Source organism: Mus musculus, chromosome 18 (assembly GCF_000001635.26).
Source record: "Mus musculus strain C57BL/6J chromosome 18, GRCm38.p6 C57BL/6J".
In the NCBI taxonomy this organism is placed as follows: domain Eukaryota; kingdom Metazoa; phylum Chordata; class Mammalia; order Rodentia; family Muridae; genus Mus; species Mus musculus.
In genome coordinates this window covers 33,905,392-33,923,195 of record NC_000084.6, presented here as the reverse complement: position 1 = coordinate 33,923,195, position 17,804 = coordinate 33,905,392, and the positions used below count along the sequence as shown (strand labels likewise).

The following is a 17,804-nucleotide window of genomic DNA, read 5'->3' as shown; positions in this document are numbered from 1 at the left end:
CCCTCTCTGCCCAGGGAAGGTGTGGGGCCGCATCTCTCATGCTGATACCTTTGGGCAGGCTCATATACAATACCAGGACCAGCGTTACTGTGTGCCCAGGGAAGGTGGAGGACCCACTCTCCTTAGTGCCATAACCAGTAAGATTCAAGGCCAATTCTACATAACCTTCAGACATTGAGATGCCTCTAGTAGGCAGCCCAGACCAGGGACATCTGCGTGGCCTTTGTGGTAGCATGGGCCACAGACATCGACACAGACCCCCTGATACCGCAGGGCCACAGACGTGGCCCTCAGCAGCAGCATGGGTCGGGACCTTTCCATGGCCACCTCAGGTGGCAGCGCAGGCTACTCACATGAGGCTGATCCTCACCACCCTCGTGGCTCCACTTCTGCCTTTCTCCAGAGAGCAACACTCTTTCCTTCTCTTTCTCTCCCATCTCTCCACCACCACATACTTGCTTATCATTGATGCCTCTGGTGTCTTTCGAACACACACCTGCCTGTCTCTGGGAGTCTTCAGCCGGCCTACCACTGCATGGCAGCTGGCGTGCCTCCGAGTGTCTCTCATGTATTCCTGACACCGTGTGGCAGCTGGCACGTCTCTGGGTTTCTTCAGTGTGTGCCTGTCACCATGTCAGAAATCACTTTCCAATTGAAAGAATGGTGGGAATTTTAAGCTTCCATAATGCTTGATAAATGTATTGAATGTTCTTTACATAGAGTGCTACCTTTATTTGAAGAATCATTTCGGGGGAGGGGGGGATAGAAAGATGGCTCAGTGATTAAGAGCACTGGGTGATGTTCCAGAGCATCTGGGTTCAATTCCCAACACTCACATGGCAAGTGGCTCACAACTATCTATAATTCCAGTTACAGGAGATCTGATGCCTTCTCACTAGTTTCTGTTGCCACTAGGCATGCACATGGAACACAGACATACAGACAAAACACTTATACATATAAAATTAAAAAATAAAGAAGTACTTCATTCTGGAGATAATTTGTAATCCCGTAGAAGAAGGGGTTTGTGTTGACTTAGTGTTCCTACAAAGTTTAAGGTGATTTTCAAAGGCCACTTCTTTAATACACTGTAATTTCAGCACATCTGTCTTTGTGGCCAAGGGAAAGCCCAGAGAGAGCAGCGTGGTCTAACAAGGTTGTTCTCCTGAGAGGGCAGCTTGTGAGAGATGAGAATTTGATTGTGTCCCGTGGAGAAAGACTTGACACCTTGTTAAGAATCGATCTGTGGATTGTTTTGCAGAAGTCAACAAAAGGCTCTGTTGTCCTTGACCACGTTTTCCGTCACATAAACCTCGTGGAGATAGATTATTTTGGGCTGCGGTACTGTGACAGAAGCCATCAGACAGTGAGTACAATGAGTTCACGTGAAATTGTCTGGTTATAAATCTCTCTCTCTCTCTCTCTCTCTCTCTCTCTCTCTCTCACACACACACACACACACACACACACACACACACACACACCTTTCTGGGTGTGATTCTAAGTGTTTAAGTTTTTAGAACTGAAAATGGCGTTGGGAACGTCACTCTCAGTTTCTCCTGATAATCGCTTTGTACTTTTTCTTCTCACAGAAGTTTGTAGAGCTTCTGGCTTCATCACTTCTTGGCACAGAATTCCTTTTGCAGGCGGCTGATGCGGCTTCTGTTGTTGCCACCAGTTTGTAGGGAGGGCTTTCCCTGTGTGCTGGTCTCTGACTCACTGTGTTGGGAGGAAAGCATTTCTGGAAGGGACAGACGTGATTGCCTTTTAAGAAAGGAACTGAGTAAGGAGTGTGTGTGTGTGTGTGTGTGTGTGTGTGTGTCCCCACCTCCTACCGCAGCTTTGAGAGTGCCGTGGACTGATACAAAAGGAGTATAGGTTTCCATTCTTCAGTATGGTGGAGTAGAGACACTCGACCTTTCCCAGTGTCAGCTGTCCACTGGTTAGCTCAGGAGACCATCCTGTCTGCTATGAAGCTTGCCACACTGCTGACTTTGGAGGTGACAGACTTTGGAGATGAGAGATACTTGTTGATTTAGTCTGAGAAAGATTTTAACCTCAGATAAATACTTTATGCAAATTGTACAGAGGCTTATCTTAGAAATGCTGGGACTGGCTGTAGTGGTTTGAATATGCTTGGCCCATAGGGAGTGGTACCACTGGGAGGTGTGGCCTTGCTGGAAGAAGTATGACCCTGTGCGGCTCCACCCAGTGTGGAAGAGTCAGTGTTCTCCTGGCTGCCTTCTGGTCAAGATGCCAGAATTCTCAGCTCCTTCTCCAGGACCATGGCTGCCTGTATGCCGCCACGCTCCCACCTTGATGAAAATGGACTGAACCTGTAAGCCAGCCCAATTAAATATCCTTATAAGAGATGCCTTGGTCATGGTGTCTGTTCATAGCGGTAAAACCCTAATTAAGCACTGGCCATTTATTTCTGTCCTGTGCAGTTGTGGGAGATGAAGGGTTCTTCCTCTTCTTTTAGGTTGGCTGGCTTCCCATGACCATTTGGGGATGAACTCAGTACAGAGTGTGGCCCTAGGAGTTCCTTAGGGTAAGAAGAGGCGGAGAAGTAGGATGCTGCTGGTACTGAAACAAGTTTCTTTTTTTTTAAAGCTAGTTTTGCAATCTATTCTATTTCACAGAAGGATTTCACAAAATAGAGATAAATGTTGGGAGTTTTGGTAGTGAAGTGCATTCTTCAAAGCAAGTAGGTCTTGATGTTCATTTTGACAAGGTACAGACATTCATAGATCCACTGAGCTCTGTCCCATATAGACCATGGGACACTATTGTAGAACTGTAAATATGTACAGAAAGAGTAAACGCAAGGCTTTGAAAGGTACCTCAAATTGCATTCATATTTTATTAGTAATATTTTCCTAGTACAGACAAATATAATTTCCTGATTGATGCCAAACCTTGCCTGGAAAAATTGACTACCTTGCTAAAATTATACAGACCTTATCTGTCGGAAGATGATTCAGTTACAGGTGTATGTGAAAGAGGGAAGCTGGGAAGTCAGAGAGAAGACGGAATGATGCAAACACAGGTTGGAGTGGTGCACTGCTGGAAGAGGTCCGGTAGACAGGGAGCGCAGGTAGCCTCTCGAAGCTGGAGAGAGGGCAAGGAAATGGCCGCTTCCCCAGAGAGCCTCTGGGAGGAACGCATCCTGTCTGCATTTTTATTTCATTCTAGTAAGAGTCTTTTTGAACCCAAAGCCTCCAGAATTACACGATAATACAGTCCTATTGTTTTAAGCCACCACGTCTTTGGCAATTTGTTGCAGCCGCAGGAAACCAATCCTAGTGGATTTGTGGAGGAGAATTTCATTCTTGCTTGTTCAGGAGAAATGTAAGACTTTATAGTATGGGTTTTTATATCAGGCAGAAGCCTGCCACACTGCTAAGCTCTCTGGGTAGTGATATCTTGTACCCTCTATGGCGTATGAGCAGGGTTCCCTTATGATTACAGCTGCTGCTTGTGTGTCCCTGATGTGTGAACAGCATTGCTGCTTCAGAAGTGCTTGGGTTCCCTGCTGTGGGAGAGGGATGGGGAGACCTGTTGGCAACTAGTGTTAGAATCGTAGCACAGTCGTCTTCATTTTAAACATTAAGAATTTGAAAATAACCAGAGGACAGAAGGAACCAGGCCACCTTTGAGGGCTTCAGAGACGGTTATAGGTGGAGTGTGACGTGGCAGAAAAGGCAGCTGCTGCTGGGGTCACAGATATCTCGGAATCCCCTGTCTCTTCCTAAAAGTGCTGAAGTTGCTTTTCTAACTCTTAATGCCTGAATTATTCTGTTTCGTTTTACTATAACAAAACACCCGAAGCTGGGTAATGAATAAAGAAAAGAAGTATATCTAGCTTAGAGTTCAGAAGTTTGAAGGCATGATGCACGCATTTGTTCGTCTGGTGAGGACCTCATGGAAGATGGCATACCAATAGCAGGGATGAGTCCGTGAGAAGGGGAGAGCATGTGGCAAGAGAAGTGGGACAGATAACAAGACGTGGTGATTGCTCATTTATAACAGCTTTCTCCAAAGACCAACTGCGGTCCCAGGAGAACTACATCACTTCCTCCCTCAGTGATCTAACTATTCACCACTATTAAAGGTTCTACACTGTATTAAAGGTTCCAAATATTGCAATACCAAGGAGCAAGCTTTCAACACATGAGCACTTGGGTGGTAATTACCTATGTTCAAACCATAATAGAAACCTGCTCTGTATTGAAAGTAAAACGCCTCTGCTCTCAGCTCTCACAAGTGTCATGGGACCAAAGCAGATTTTCATGAATGAGCTCCTTAGATTAGAAGGCATATGGCGTGTAGGTGGCATCTCCTGTGTAAGCTGGGGTGAAGGAAAGTAGTGCTCATTGTTTTTTATAAAGTAGGAGGAAGGGAAGAAGGAAAGAAGGAAGTCAAAAGAGGGTCTAGATTCTTACATATCCTCGTGAAAATTTAGAGATGGGTGTGATGACATTGGATCAATAGTAAGGGTTAACGTGATGACCAGCCACGCCTGGCCCTGCAGTCATAGTTATAAACGTGGTTTCTCTCAGTGTTAGAGTTGGGGTTCCCCTAATTACTCTTTTGGAGGCAAAAGTCATAGACTCTTGGAACTTTTCTCAGAAGACAGAATTGGAACTGTCTCTGAGACTCAATGCTTCTAGACCTGTTTTCCTCCAACTTCCGGAAGTCACAGAAGGGGAAAAGATCCGGCACATGGTTAACAGTGACACACAGGTGTCTTCTGCCTTCAGTGAACCGGTCTTCAGCTTTGCCAGAACAGCTGGAAGGAACATCTGGATCACTGCACCCACAGACACCGTCGTTCTTCGCCTGTCACGGGGGAAGAGTCCCAATGCCTCTCTTCTGAATGGGATCACCTCTCCCCTCTGAGGTAGCTCCAGCCTCCTTCTTGACTCTTTCTTGCCCAGCATGGCTGGGCTATGCCCTGCGTCTCTGATTTAGAAGCAACTGCTGAGGTCTCCTGGGTTCCTTGTCTTCTTAGATCTTAAATCTTCTCATAGTTCATCTTTCTTTGTTAAACATCTTTTGTACAGAGGCTGCTAGAGGCATTTTTTGCCCTTACAAAGAACCTCACCTTTCTCTTGCATTGACAACTCTGGCTTATTCTTTCTCGAAATCTCATTTCATTATAATGATAGCCTAGACTTCTTTGTTTCTCTGTTTTCAGACTTTTTTCTTTTTCTTCCCTCTTCTTCTGCCTATTCCAAGAGACACTGAGCTTAGCCTTTTGTTTGTTTGCTTGGTTGGTTGGGTTTGGTTCTGTTTTTACACGTGGGCCTCATGTGTAACAGGTAATGACTTACCACTGACCTCTGTCCCCAGCACCTCATATTGCCATTCATCAGGGTTTATCCTTGATCCCCGTGTCCCAGCTCTGCAGAGGTTCATGCATGCAGTGCTCCCCCTGATGTTCTGGGGTTGAAGGTAACCTTCTCCTGAGGAGCATCACCAGGCAGGCTCCCCTCTGCACACTTTGCATCTAGATTCTCTATTCTGCAATATATGTGAGATTTCACCTGCTGGGTAATGTTGCAAAGAAGGAAAGATTGCCACACCTGGAGCTGCCTGTCTGTGGCATCTTTAGGTACCTGGTAAGGGAACAGAGGGCAAAGATGAAGCAGGAAAATCTATTCAGTGGTCCCTTTGACTTGGGAGTGTGTGGCATATAAGCAGTGTAGTGGCCCAGGGAGAGTGAGGACAGCAGGTAAAGGGACCCTGGGAAAGACAACCACAGGAAGAATTGTTTCCCTTTCCGGGAATGGCAGGGGCATCCTCATGAGGCTGTCATGCCAAAGCTCTCATCTTCCTGAAGATAAATATGTGTTCTTCCTGGGTAGTGCCATCTGCTCCATGGATACATTATTGTCTAAAGAGTGATCATTTCTACCCCTAATTAGTGTCTCTAGCCAGGGTATCTTGAGAGAGACTGTCATGCGCAAAGACATTAGACTTGAGGTTGAGGCTGTCTGGCTTTAAGCTGCATTCTGCTTCCAGGAGAGCTGTGTGGCACTGGGCGAGTCTCCATAGCTTCTGCTTCATGGTCTTCAGGTATACAGTGATAGTGCCAGCTTCACAGGATGCCAGTGAGCACGGAAAACACCTCTAAGTGGCAAAGCTGGTGACTAAACTGTGCATCGAGCTCATGTGACAGCCCTTCCCCACTGGTCAGATGGCCTTTAGGTGCCACAAATATACCTTCAATGTCTTCCCCCTGAGATCTTCTCTGCTCTTTCATGTTTCTGAGAGCAATGATTTTTTTCAACTACTTAAAAACATATTTACCTTGCATAGGATTTTAAGTTGAAGATATTTCATCATAACTTTGGTACATGCAAATCTTGGCTTACTATAAAATTGACATTGTAAAATTTGTAACATCACTCTTAATGGAATCATTGAATTTAAATTTAATAATTGTATTGTACTTTATTTTCTCCACTTTCCGCACTCTTGTATTTCTCTTTTAATTTCTCCAAAAGAACTTTCTTCTCTGTATCTATAGGTTTATTTATTGAGATAAGTCAGGCTAGCCTCCAATCTACTATAGCTGAGGCTGGTCTCAAATGCCTGATCCTCCTGTCTCTGTCTCCTGAGGTCTAGATTACAGTCATGTGCTACCATGCTGGGCATACTTACATTTTTTTTTATCTATTAAAATATTCATCCCTAAAATATTGTATATATGTAAATTGAAAATTCAAGTTATTTCATTGAGAAGTTAAAAGCCCTAAATTGTTAAACCCAAGTATAATTATCACATAATTAATTAAAACAATATAATATGATTAGAAGATTTTTTTTGTAATTTTGTGTCTGTGCATATCTATATGTAGGTATGTGCACATGAGTATGGGTGCCCGTGGATGCTATGTGTGGCTCTGATATGCCCACATGGGTACTACAAACTGAACTCAGGTCCTCTGCAAGAGTAGTGTGTGCTCTTAACTGTTCTGCCAGCTCTCCAGCCACGACAAGTCCTCATGTGTGCATCCTAGAGGTAAAGACAGAATTTGCATACCACTGGGCTTCCCCACCATCTTTCCCTACTTCCTGCATATCTAGTCTGCCACCAAGTCCTGGTAGTCTTGATATCACAATAACATAACTAATTTCTTTTCTTTTAAGTCAGTGAGCAAAGGTTTTGATAGTATACAATTGTTTAAATAACACAGTGGGCTATGTCTTGCAGCAACAATAAATTGGCCTCTGGATCTCACTGGTTGACACAACAGAATCCTATTTATTGCTGTGCTCAGGACGGTCTTCTTTAAGTCACTTGAAAATCAGGCTCCAGCAGAGCGTTTCTGCTGTATTATCACCATGGCATCTTCCAGCCTGGGCATTTGCAAGTGAAACAACAGCCTTCTGTCATGGATGAACTCATCGATAACTTCCATTGGTTTGGGAAAGGTCTGGAATTTTATTCCCCAATAAAAGACATTTGTCAGAATATTTTGAGTTACCAGGAAAGACAGTCAGTTGTGGTGTGCTGTACTTATATGGGCCATGTTGTAAATCGGACCTTGTACATATTAGAAACTAATTAGGCAATTAGAAATGTCCATAATAATTTCTTAATTCTACCATTTGAACCAGGGTGCTCCTGGGAGGAAAAAGAGCTATCATTAAACGTTAAGCTGGGACAGTTGGTGTAAGCAGGACTCACGGTCTCTTAGCCTCTCAACTATCTCTCTTCACCTGTATGTTACATGCTGTCAGAAGGCTGGCGGGATGGTTCAGCGGGTAGAGGTGCTTGCCACACAAGCTTGGTAACACAAGTTCAACCCCTGGAACCCACACGAAGGTGAATGGAGAGAATCAACTCCGCACAGTTGGTTTCTGACCTCTGCATGGGCTCCGTGGCTTGTGTGTCTCCACACATACCATGTGCACACATATATAATAAAAAAATCTGGATGATAGTCCATCCATTTGGATTTCTATAGACATTTTGACTGGACTTCTTGTCTTTAATCTTTACATTTTCCCAGTCTTGGTTGTGGTTTTCTCTCAGAAAGCGAACTTTCATGGTGTCTCACTGTGGCTTAAAAATCTTTATTGGATTCCCAAAGAGAAAGGCTCAACTCTAAGTGATGGTTTACAAGTCTTTCAGGATGTAAAACCCTTAGTTACTCTTGAGTCCTTTAGCTTGCAGTGTGAGTGTGCAAGTCACCCAGGCCCAAGTTGCAGGTGCGTGACTGCATGTCCCTCTGTCTGCAGCCCCTTACCTTACCAGCATGTGCTGCCTCCCTGCCTCACCACCTGCTTGCTTGCTTCTCCTCCGTTTTCCCTGGTTAAGCCCTATCACCCATGTCTTAGCACCCATGTCTCTATCTTTTTCCCCTTGAACCTTTCCCCTACTGTCTAGGAATGACTTACATCTTTTCATCTCACACATCACTAGTCCCCCATTTATAAACCTTCTGAGATTGGTTATCACCACCTGCTACTGCTGGGTAAGCCTTCTGAGCAGATTTAGAAGGAAGGATCTCTTCCCCTTGCTCCTGTGTGTGGGCCAGGCCAAGGGAACAGCTTCGAGATGAGTACTCGCCCAAATTCCTCTCCATGTCTCTGAGCTGTCTGTCATTCTTGGAGTTCTTCACCTCGCTTCTTTTACTTAAAGCACAGTTTACCTTTCAAAAATGGCTTTACTGAGAAGTTGGGCCGTTAGCTTAGAAATTTATGGGATGACAAGGCATGCCACACACATGATATTTCTAATGCTCTGGCAGCTACTAGGTGCTGTTGAGCAGTTCTTGTGTGCAAGAAGCAGGTAGTGTGACATGTAAAAGAAGAGGGGTGGCATGGGGGGACTTGGGCGGGCGGGGCAGCTGTCTGTGGTGGGATGCATGGCTTTGGACTTTTACTTTTGTTAACTCATGTAATGATGCTTACAGTAAAACTTGGGTTTCTCTGCAGTGCATAAACAATGTTTAGTCAAATCGGGACAGATGGTGTTTTTCTGAAATGCTCTCTGTTTGGAGAGGGTCTCCTCTCTCCTGAGAAGTCTTAGGGCATCATGGGAGTTCAGGAGCTGCCATGTGTGAAGGAACCCTGAGAATCTCTGTGGGGAGCTGCCAAGTGGGCTTCATGCATCCTTCATTGTCGCTCCTGGGAGGGCAGAGCTGCTTTGATTGATGGAGTTTCTTCATTGTCTGTGTTGGTTTTGACAGGATGTTGTCAGTGTGTGTGAAAGGCTTGCATTGCCCTAGAGTCAGCTCCTGCTTTGTATGGTTCTCCCTTCTCAGCCTGCCATCAGAATAGGCTCTGGTGTGTCTTCTGCAGGTACAATAAAATATAATATCCCGTGCCTTTCTCTCATTCGTTGGTTTCCAGGTTTACGGAGAAGGAGGGACTGAATACTTGAAAGATCTTTTTTTATTAATGGCACTCACTGTTCTCAATTTGAAACAAAACAAAACAAAACAAAACCCAAACCCAAACTAGAGTAAAGCAAACAGTTGAAAGTGATACAGGCTCAAAGAAAAGCTATCAGAACGAATTGAGACATCAGCAAGAACACAAACACTTAAACGTGTGTGTGTGTGTGTGTGTGTGTGTGTGTGTGTGTGTGTGTGTGTGTAAATAAAAAAAAACCAGGTGTGGAAGCATGGTAAGCCTTCCTCTACCAGTGAAGCAGATGGCTGAGGAATTTAATTTACACCGTATTAGTTATACAAAAGGGATACTGCTGATTTTGTTTCAGTGAACATTTATTAAGTTAGACTGCCTTCCCCCTAGTTAAATCAGTGTAACCTATAAAGGATAGAATTTCAGATCTTTAATTGATGATTTTGTTTGATTCAGATGTGGAAGCAGTGGCCTAATAGTTAATGATTCTAGACCCTTCCTTCCTCCCTCCTATCCTCCCTGCCTGCCACCCCTCCTGCCTGCCTTCTTTCTTCTCCTGCCTATTTATTGATTGATTGATTGATTGATTGATACGGAGTCTTTCTATGTAGCCCAGGCTGACCTTTAACTTACTATACCTGCATATATATGTATATATATATATACATATATATATATATACACACACATATATATATATATACACACATATATCTATATGTATATATTTATATCTACCTCTATCTATCTATCTATCTATCTATCTATCTATCTATCTATCTGTCTGTCTGTCTGTCTGCCTATCTATCTATCTATCTATCTATCTATCTATCTATCTATCTATCTCACCACACTTGGCCTACACATTTGATTATCATAGAACACTTTTTTTTTTTTACTGTGTAGAATTATGGCATACATCTCTGGCAGATTAATTAGCCTTGATTTACCTTGGTTCTGAACCTTAAAGGGATTATGAATGCTTTGTCCTCCATGGACATAATAAGTAGGTAGATTGGCCATGACAATGAAAGCCTGCTATTGCTATTTTGTCTCTAATTTGCAGGAACTAAATGATGGGTCATCTATTAGCTATGCAATTTATTCCAGACAGAAGTCCTGGAGGGATTGTTTAAGGGTGAACATATGCTTGTTCGGATGGCTGAGTGTAACACACACCTGCCTGCCTTTAAGGGCTGTAAAGCTTGGAGTTTGCCTCTTGAGTTAAATATGATTTACAGTTTAGGATTTTTTCCCCATGCAGTATGCCTTTAGGACTTCGGGATATTCTCTAGGAGGCATTTATTTAGGGCGTTTCTGACTTAAACCCATCAGCCTTATAGCCTTACCCTCACGGCACCTCTGGCCTGTGACTGTGCTTGCTGCTTCTTTCCTCTGTTTAATTAAGCAGCAACTCTTTCCTGGGCAGCTGCTGTATCTCAGAGGGAGGTGGGATGGGGAGCAAGGGCGTGGTCCCTGGTCTCAAGGAGTTTATTTCCAGGACAGAGACAGGTAGCAGGTGGTGAGTGCTCTGACATTGACATTCCACAGTGCCTGGGGGGTCTGCTGGGCACTCAGCTGTCATCTTGGAGATCAAACTGACAATTGGATGATAAGAATTGGAGGATTCATTGGGTAGCGGTGGTGCACGCCTTTAATCCCAGCACAGTGAGGCAGGGGCAGTGGATCTCTGTGAGTTCCAGGCCAGCCTGGTCTATAGAGTGAGTTCCAGAACAGCCAAGACTACACAGAGAAATCTTCTCTCAAAAAACCATTAAAAAAAAAAAGACTAGAAGGCCCGTGGTAGGCAGAAAACAGCTGCATCTTGGCCCTAGGAAGGGACAAATACCTAAAAGGCCACTGAAGATATATCATGGTAAGCAAGGAGGGTATGCGTGTCACATGTGTGTGTATGTCTCACAGCCTCTGTAGGCTGTGTGTTGGGCAGGCGTTAGGAGTGGCTAGCTGAGGAGAAATGGGGTCACCTGACAGGGAAGTTGTTTTTTTGGGTGGAGGGAGTCAGTTTTGTTTTGGATATGCTAAATATGAAATGTCCTGTGCTTTAGATATCCAGGTCTAGTCCCCTAACATTGAGGCTGGAGTTATAGAGAGAGTCTAGATGCAAGTGAGCAGCAGAGAGGTCGCCGTGTGCGCCTGTTCTAACCATGTAGTCTGACCCAGGACTCTCCTTTAACACAACTAGATGGTGTAGTATGAAGCAGGGGCCAAGAGGCCAGGCTTACTTCACAGTCCACCCCAGGCTTGATCTGGCCCCTCTGGTCAGTACCTTGGTTGTCTGCAACCACACCAACTTTCCTGTGCTAGGACAGCGTTGAGACAAACCCCATCCTAACCTCCTATGCTTGGTAAGTTGCTGCGGTTTGAGAGCCAGTGCGTTCCCACAGGGTTATGTGTTCCTTTTAGCGCAACACCTGGGTTTCAGGGCCCAGCCTCCGGGAGAGCAGAGAGAAGGAGGGACGGAGGGAGGGACAGCGACAACATGACTTTTATGACTCCTGCCATATTCCATTTATTTGAAGAGAAGGCCAAGCCACGTTTTAAAAATGAGAGGAAACCATACAGCCCTTGACGATAGTGTTGAGTAATTTAAAGGCATATTTTTAAAAAAGACTTACTTTAATTTTATGTGTGTGAATGTTTTGCCTGCATGTATGTATTTGCATCATGCGCCTGGTGCCCTTGGAGACCAGATAAGGGCATTGGATGCCCTGAAGTAGGAGTTACAGGTGGTTGTGGGTGCCAGGAACTGATCTCAGTCCTCTTCAAAACCAGGAAGTGTTCTTAACCCTGGGCCATCTCTCTAGCTCTTAAAGACATGTTTGTAAACATTAGATTCAATTCTCTGGTCAAAAATTGTATTTTTCTTAAATGTTAATATTGTTCCCGTGGCTTCTCCAGGTCCTTGTTTACTATAATACAGGACTCAGGCTTGGAGTTCAGAGACTCATCAGATTTGAGTGTGGGCATTTTCCCTCAGACTTACCTCCTTGAGTAGGTAAGGAAATATGAGAGCATTGAGTGACATGCCCTGCAGTGCCGGGCCTCAATCTGGATCTGTATTTAGATGACGAGAAAGAGAAGTGACTCCTTGCCTTGTTCAGCAGTGTGATGCTGTGCGCTTTGTTACTGACACCATGTTAGTTACTCTTCTGTTGCTGTGAGAAAGCAACATGGCCGCTTACAGAGGAATGGGGTTATTCGACTTATGGTTCTAGAGAGATAAGGGAGCTGTCATGGCAGCGGGCAGCAGGCAATGGGCAGGACAGTGAACAGTGGGCAGGGCAGTGGGCAGCAGGCAGTAGGCAGCGGGCAGGACAGTGAGCAGTGGGCAGGGCAGTGGGCAGTGGACAGTGGGCAGCAGGCAGCAGGCAGCAGGCAGTGGCAGGGCAGCAGGCAGCGGGCAGCAGGTAGTGGGCAGTGGCAGGGTAGTGGACAGCAGGCAGTGGGCAGCGGGCAGTGGGTAGTTGGTAAGGCAGTGGGCAGTGGGCATAGCAGCTGGAGCAGTGGGCAACAGACAGCGGGCAGCAGGCAGTAGTAGGCAGTGGGCAGCGGGCAGCAACCATGGCAGCTAGAGCAGCGGGTTGAGAGGTCACATCTTTGAACCACAAGCTTGAAGCAGAGAATGAACTAGAAATGGCTTTAAACTCCCAAAGCCCGCCCCTAGCAACTCCCAAAGCCCGTCCCTAGCAACACTTCCTTCGTCTAGGCCATACTTCCCAAGATACTCAAATAGTGCCACCACTGGGGACCAAGTATTCATATGTCTAAGATTAACAAGGGACATTTGTCATTCAAACCCTACAGTTTCCACTTGTTTATTTTACTTTATTAAGTAGTAACAATAATTATTATTAGAGACAAAGTCTTACTTTGTAGCCCGGAGTTGCTTCAAACTCGTGTTGATCCTATCTGAGACTCTCAAGTCCTGGGATCACAGATGTAAGCCACCAAATATGGCATGAACATTTCCATTTAGAAAGGGGGGGGGGACAAAGAAGGAAGAGGAAGAAGGAGGAAGAAGGAAGGAAGGAAAGAAGAAAGGATGGAAGGAAGAAAAGAAAGAAGAGGAGGAAGAAGAGGAAGCAGAGAAAAAAGACCCCCCCCAAACCCAGAAAAGAGATAAACAGGTGACAGTTATTAACCCAACAGTTTTTAGTTTCTAATCTTGTTTACATTTTATTTTTAAAATTCAGAGACAGTATTTGTATATACTTAAAGGGTTCAGTACAACATTTTGGATTTTGAGGTCAAGCCAGGCACATGTAGCTCTTTCTTGGTCTTACTGCCCTGGGAGTTGTTCATTGTGGTAGCTGGCTCTGCTGTCTTTCCGTCAGGACTGTTCTCTGGATTTTCCTTCTATTCCATAAACCATTAGTACACGTTTGCAGCCGAGTAGCGCTCCAGTCTGCCTTGTGCCTGATGAAGATTGCGACTGCAGTCCCTCTTCCAGGCCCAGAGTCTTGGCTTCTCCGCCAGTGCTGGGGTTTAATGTAGATGGTGTCCTTGTGACGTCTAGGCTGGCCATGAACCTGTTTCCTTCGTCCTCTGTCTCCCCAGGAGCTGGCTGGGACTTCAGGTTTATGCTACCATGCTCAGGTTGCATAATTAGAAAACAAGAGGAGCTCATCTTTGCAGGTTTCCTACAAACTGATGTTTAATCCCCTTTTCCAGACACAGGCAGCACTAGCAGATTGCTTTGACAGCAGCATTGTGTTCTGTTCTTCTGTGCCCTGGAAGGCTGCTGAGGAACAACACCCTCAGGATTCTTTATGGAAACTTTTATCATTTTGAGTGGGCCTAGGAAGCCTTGTATGAAATCCTTTTGAGGACTTATTATAAAGGACTTTACAATTATATCTTGCTTTCCTGACAGCTTCTGGATCCAGTCTTTGCCTGGAAGCCATTTCTTAATTGTAGCACGGGCTGCCTTCTGATAAGACCGGGAATGAGAAAGTTTATTTCTGAACTAACTCTCCATCCTGCCTCTCCTTTATCCCTGAGCTGACTACTTCGTCGTCGTCGTCGTCGTCGTCGTTGTCTTCTTCTTCTTCTTCTTCTTCTTCTTCTTCTTCTTCTTCTTCTTCTTCTTCTTCTTCTTCTTCTTCTTCTTCTTCTTCTCCTCCTCCTCCTCCTCCTCCTCCTCCTCCTCCTCCTCCTCCTCCTCCTCCTCCTCTCTCTCTCTCTCTCTCTCTCTCTCCTTGCATTTTATTGTAGACAGCCACTGGCACTTTCTCCAGTCTGCTTGGAGATTTCCCTATCTGGATCAGACAGTTCATTAGGTCCTGGTCTTTTTTTTTTTTTTTTTTTGAGGGTGTGTTACCACAGGCAACAGCATTGCTAAGCTCTGACTCTGTATAATTAGGCTCCTTTCTTCCTACTTCTCTTGGTGACAGCCTCCAAGACCTCAGGCTTCCGCTGATGCTCTTGTTGTATAAGGTGTTTCCTGCTCCTCCTCCTTCTAACCTCAGAGAGGAGGGACTGGAGTAGGTCCTGCTCTGGAAGGGCATGGCTGATTACCACAGGATGCTGGCTTGATGTCTGTCAGAAGGGAAACTGCTGCAGGCTGCCTCCCTGAAGAGGGAACTGATCTGACTCATGCTTTGAATGGCTTCTCTTCCTAACTACAGAGGCAGGGCTTGATGGGGTGGCAGGGCAGCAAAGAAGGAGCCGTTTAAGGAATCCAGGAGAGGGTGACAGTGAGTGTGGAGAAATGTTTGGATTTGGTTTCTCTTTGGAACACAGAAACCAACAGGATTTACAGATGGGTAGAAGAGGTTTTTGATGTTTAAGGCCTGAGACTCCGAGGAGTGTCTGAATGGAGCTGTAATAATGGCAGGTTCTTGGCGAGGAATTCTGGTCAGGAGGCATGAGCCTCAGGCATTTTGGCCTTCCCTGGCTGGTAAGCTAAGAAGCAGCCAGCAAAAGGATTGTGTGGCCAGAGGGGAAGGAGAAGGAAGATAGAGGACTAGCCAGAAAGTGAATGTTTTGCGTAGGTGGGGAAAGAATCTGTGTCTGCAGGTTCTGGGGATGCCGTGCCGCCTGGTTACAGTAAACACGGGGAACACATTACTTTCTAGTCTCCTGCTGTTTTTACTATCAGGGACTTAACACGTATTAAGTCTGTGGAAATGGTTGCTCATTGGTAGCATACAAAGTCAGAGTGAGGGATACTGTGATACCTGACAATCATACTGCCCCCACGAGTGGCTGATGCTTCCCGGTAAACAGTTTCCTTTACAGTGTTATTTAAAATATGAACAGTTACCTTGAGGCTATATGTCTAAACACATAAAAGGATTTTATGTTTAGACCCAGGCCTCATCCTATAAATCTCTCCATGTTCCCCCGTCCTACTCCTAGTCTGAGATGTGAATTTCTTTTGGTCTGAACTATTTTGGTCAGGAAATAAGTGTTCAACCTATGCTAATGTGGATTCAAGAGGGGTGAGAGAGGAAGAGTATAGAGCCAGTGTTGTTCTCCCCACCTGGTTATTTAAGGCATAGAAATGACATGGGCAGATACAAGAGACCAGAGCCTTTGCGGGGGTGGGTGGGGGCACTTCTGAGGCTCTACTCAGGGAAGGTACTATTAGCAGTTGATCTCTGCTGAGGGAGGCTGAGTCACTTGTGTGTGTGTGTGTGTGTGTGTGTGTGGCCACTGGTGGATTGCACGTGCCCTAGTGGATTCTCCCATAAGCATCTATTTGTGGACAGCACTACCTGGACTAGGCTATTGATGATAGTGATGGTGATGGTGATGGTGATGGTGATGAGGAGGAGGAATAGAAGGAGGAAGAAGAGGAATTGGAGATATATGAAGTTGGGAGTGGGAAAGAGAGACGGGTTGGGGATTTGGCAGGCATTAGAGGGAAGTAGTGAGGGTATATAGGATTAAAATATGTTGTAAATATTCAGAGATTTTTTTTTAAAAGCAACCTTTTATTTTGGCTAGGCATAGAGGTCACACCTGTAATCTTAACACAAAGTGAGTTTTGGCAAGCGAAATCAGGTCAATGCTAACCTGAGCTACACAGTAATACTCAGATCCCAAAACAAAGGAGTGAGTATGCAGTTCAGTGGTAGAATGCTTGTCTAGCATGCACAAGGCCCAGGGTTTAATCTTTAAAACATAAAACAAAACTCAAAAAGCAAACAACAACTACAACAACTACAACAGCCACAACCACCTCCACCACCACCACCACCACCACCACAACAACAACAACAACAACAGCATATCAGCATGTTGAGGGATGTCCTGGAGTGATTTTTGCAGAAAGGGAATCATTGATGTTATGAGCAGAAATTTACCCCCTGTGTCCAGAGTAGCTCAGACTGGCTGGGGTGAGATGTATGTCTGTAAGATAACATGAAAGCACGGTACAGATGCAGGGAGGTGGGAAGGTGGAGGGAGACTGTGTTTGATCTCTTCTGATTGCTCTAGGATGGCAGAGAGAATGCCAAGAGGTTGTCTAGGTAGAGAATGTGACATAGTGGGATTCTGTTGGGCACCGTGGGCTATAATGAATTGAAAGTGATACCCCTGACTGGTTCAGGTGTGAACTATTTCCCCATAGGCCCACGTGTTACAGGCTTAGTCTCCATCTGATGACATAACTAAGAGGTTAGTAGATCATAAAGCCATTAACTTCAGTGATGGCGTCATCTCCTGATAAGTTCATATTGAGTGGACTTTGGGGATAGGGCCTAGATTCAGGAGGTGGGTTGCTGGAGGGTGGGCCTTTTGAGTTACAGCCCATAGTTATCAGACATGGGTTCTCTTTGCCTCCTGTTTACCTGAGATGAAACTAGCCATCCCTTCATGTCTCCGGCACTGCAGAGTGATATGCCACCATGTGTACCTTAAACCACATGTCTCTTAAACCTTTCCTTCCTTAAATTGATTCTGTTAGGTGTTTGGCCATGGTGACAAGGCAAGTCCTTAATATAGAAAATGACCTAATATCCTGATGTTGTGCAGTCTGAGCCTTCATTGGGTGCCTGCATAAGGAAGTCTTGGTCACAGTTAGCTCTGTCCCCACTCAGTGGACATTACAGAGGGGAGGATGTGTAAGGGTCTTGGAGATGATTACAAGTGCCTGACTGTGAAGGCTAATAAAGAAGGGGCTGAGGAAGGGACACTGGAAAGCTGCTGGAACCACTAAGGCTGATGTCTAATGTGGTCAGAGCATTAGAAGAGTGAGTCAGGGAAACAGGAGTTGGTAGCTGAGAGTAGGAGCCCTGGAAATTCAAGTTTCTAATCAGACACTTCCAGAGAGTAGAATATCAGTTCTTAGAACCTACGTCTATGCTGTAGGACGGGTTAGCTGCACAGTGTTTCTGTCTTCATCTTAAAGGGTAACTGTGGTAGTTTAGATAGCATAGAGATATTAAGAGAGA

At 45.1% G+C, this 17,804-nt stretch overlaps 1 protein-coding gene across 10 annotated transcripts in view; it reads left to right on the top strand.

Moving 5' to 3' along the window:
• The window catches only part of Epb41l4a (erythrocyte membrane protein band 4.1 like 4a), a 211,158-nt gene that overhangs the window by 84,289 nt on the left and 109,065 nt on the right, over positions 1-17,804 (top strand). For 7 of the 10 annotated variants that reach the window (XM_006525628.4, XM_030250327.1, XM_030250328.1 and 4 more), the window contains one exon: positions 1,262-1,366. The exons of 2 other annotated variants lie outside the window; for them this stretch is intronic. In XM_006525628.4, the coding sequence (XP_006525691.1) occupies positions 1,262-1,366 (105 nt within the window). Of the gene's footprint in view, positions 1-1,261; positions 1,367-4,864; positions 4,904-17,804 lie in introns of those variants that run through there. One more of the 10 variants, XM_006525629.2, reaches the window with a different exon arrangement.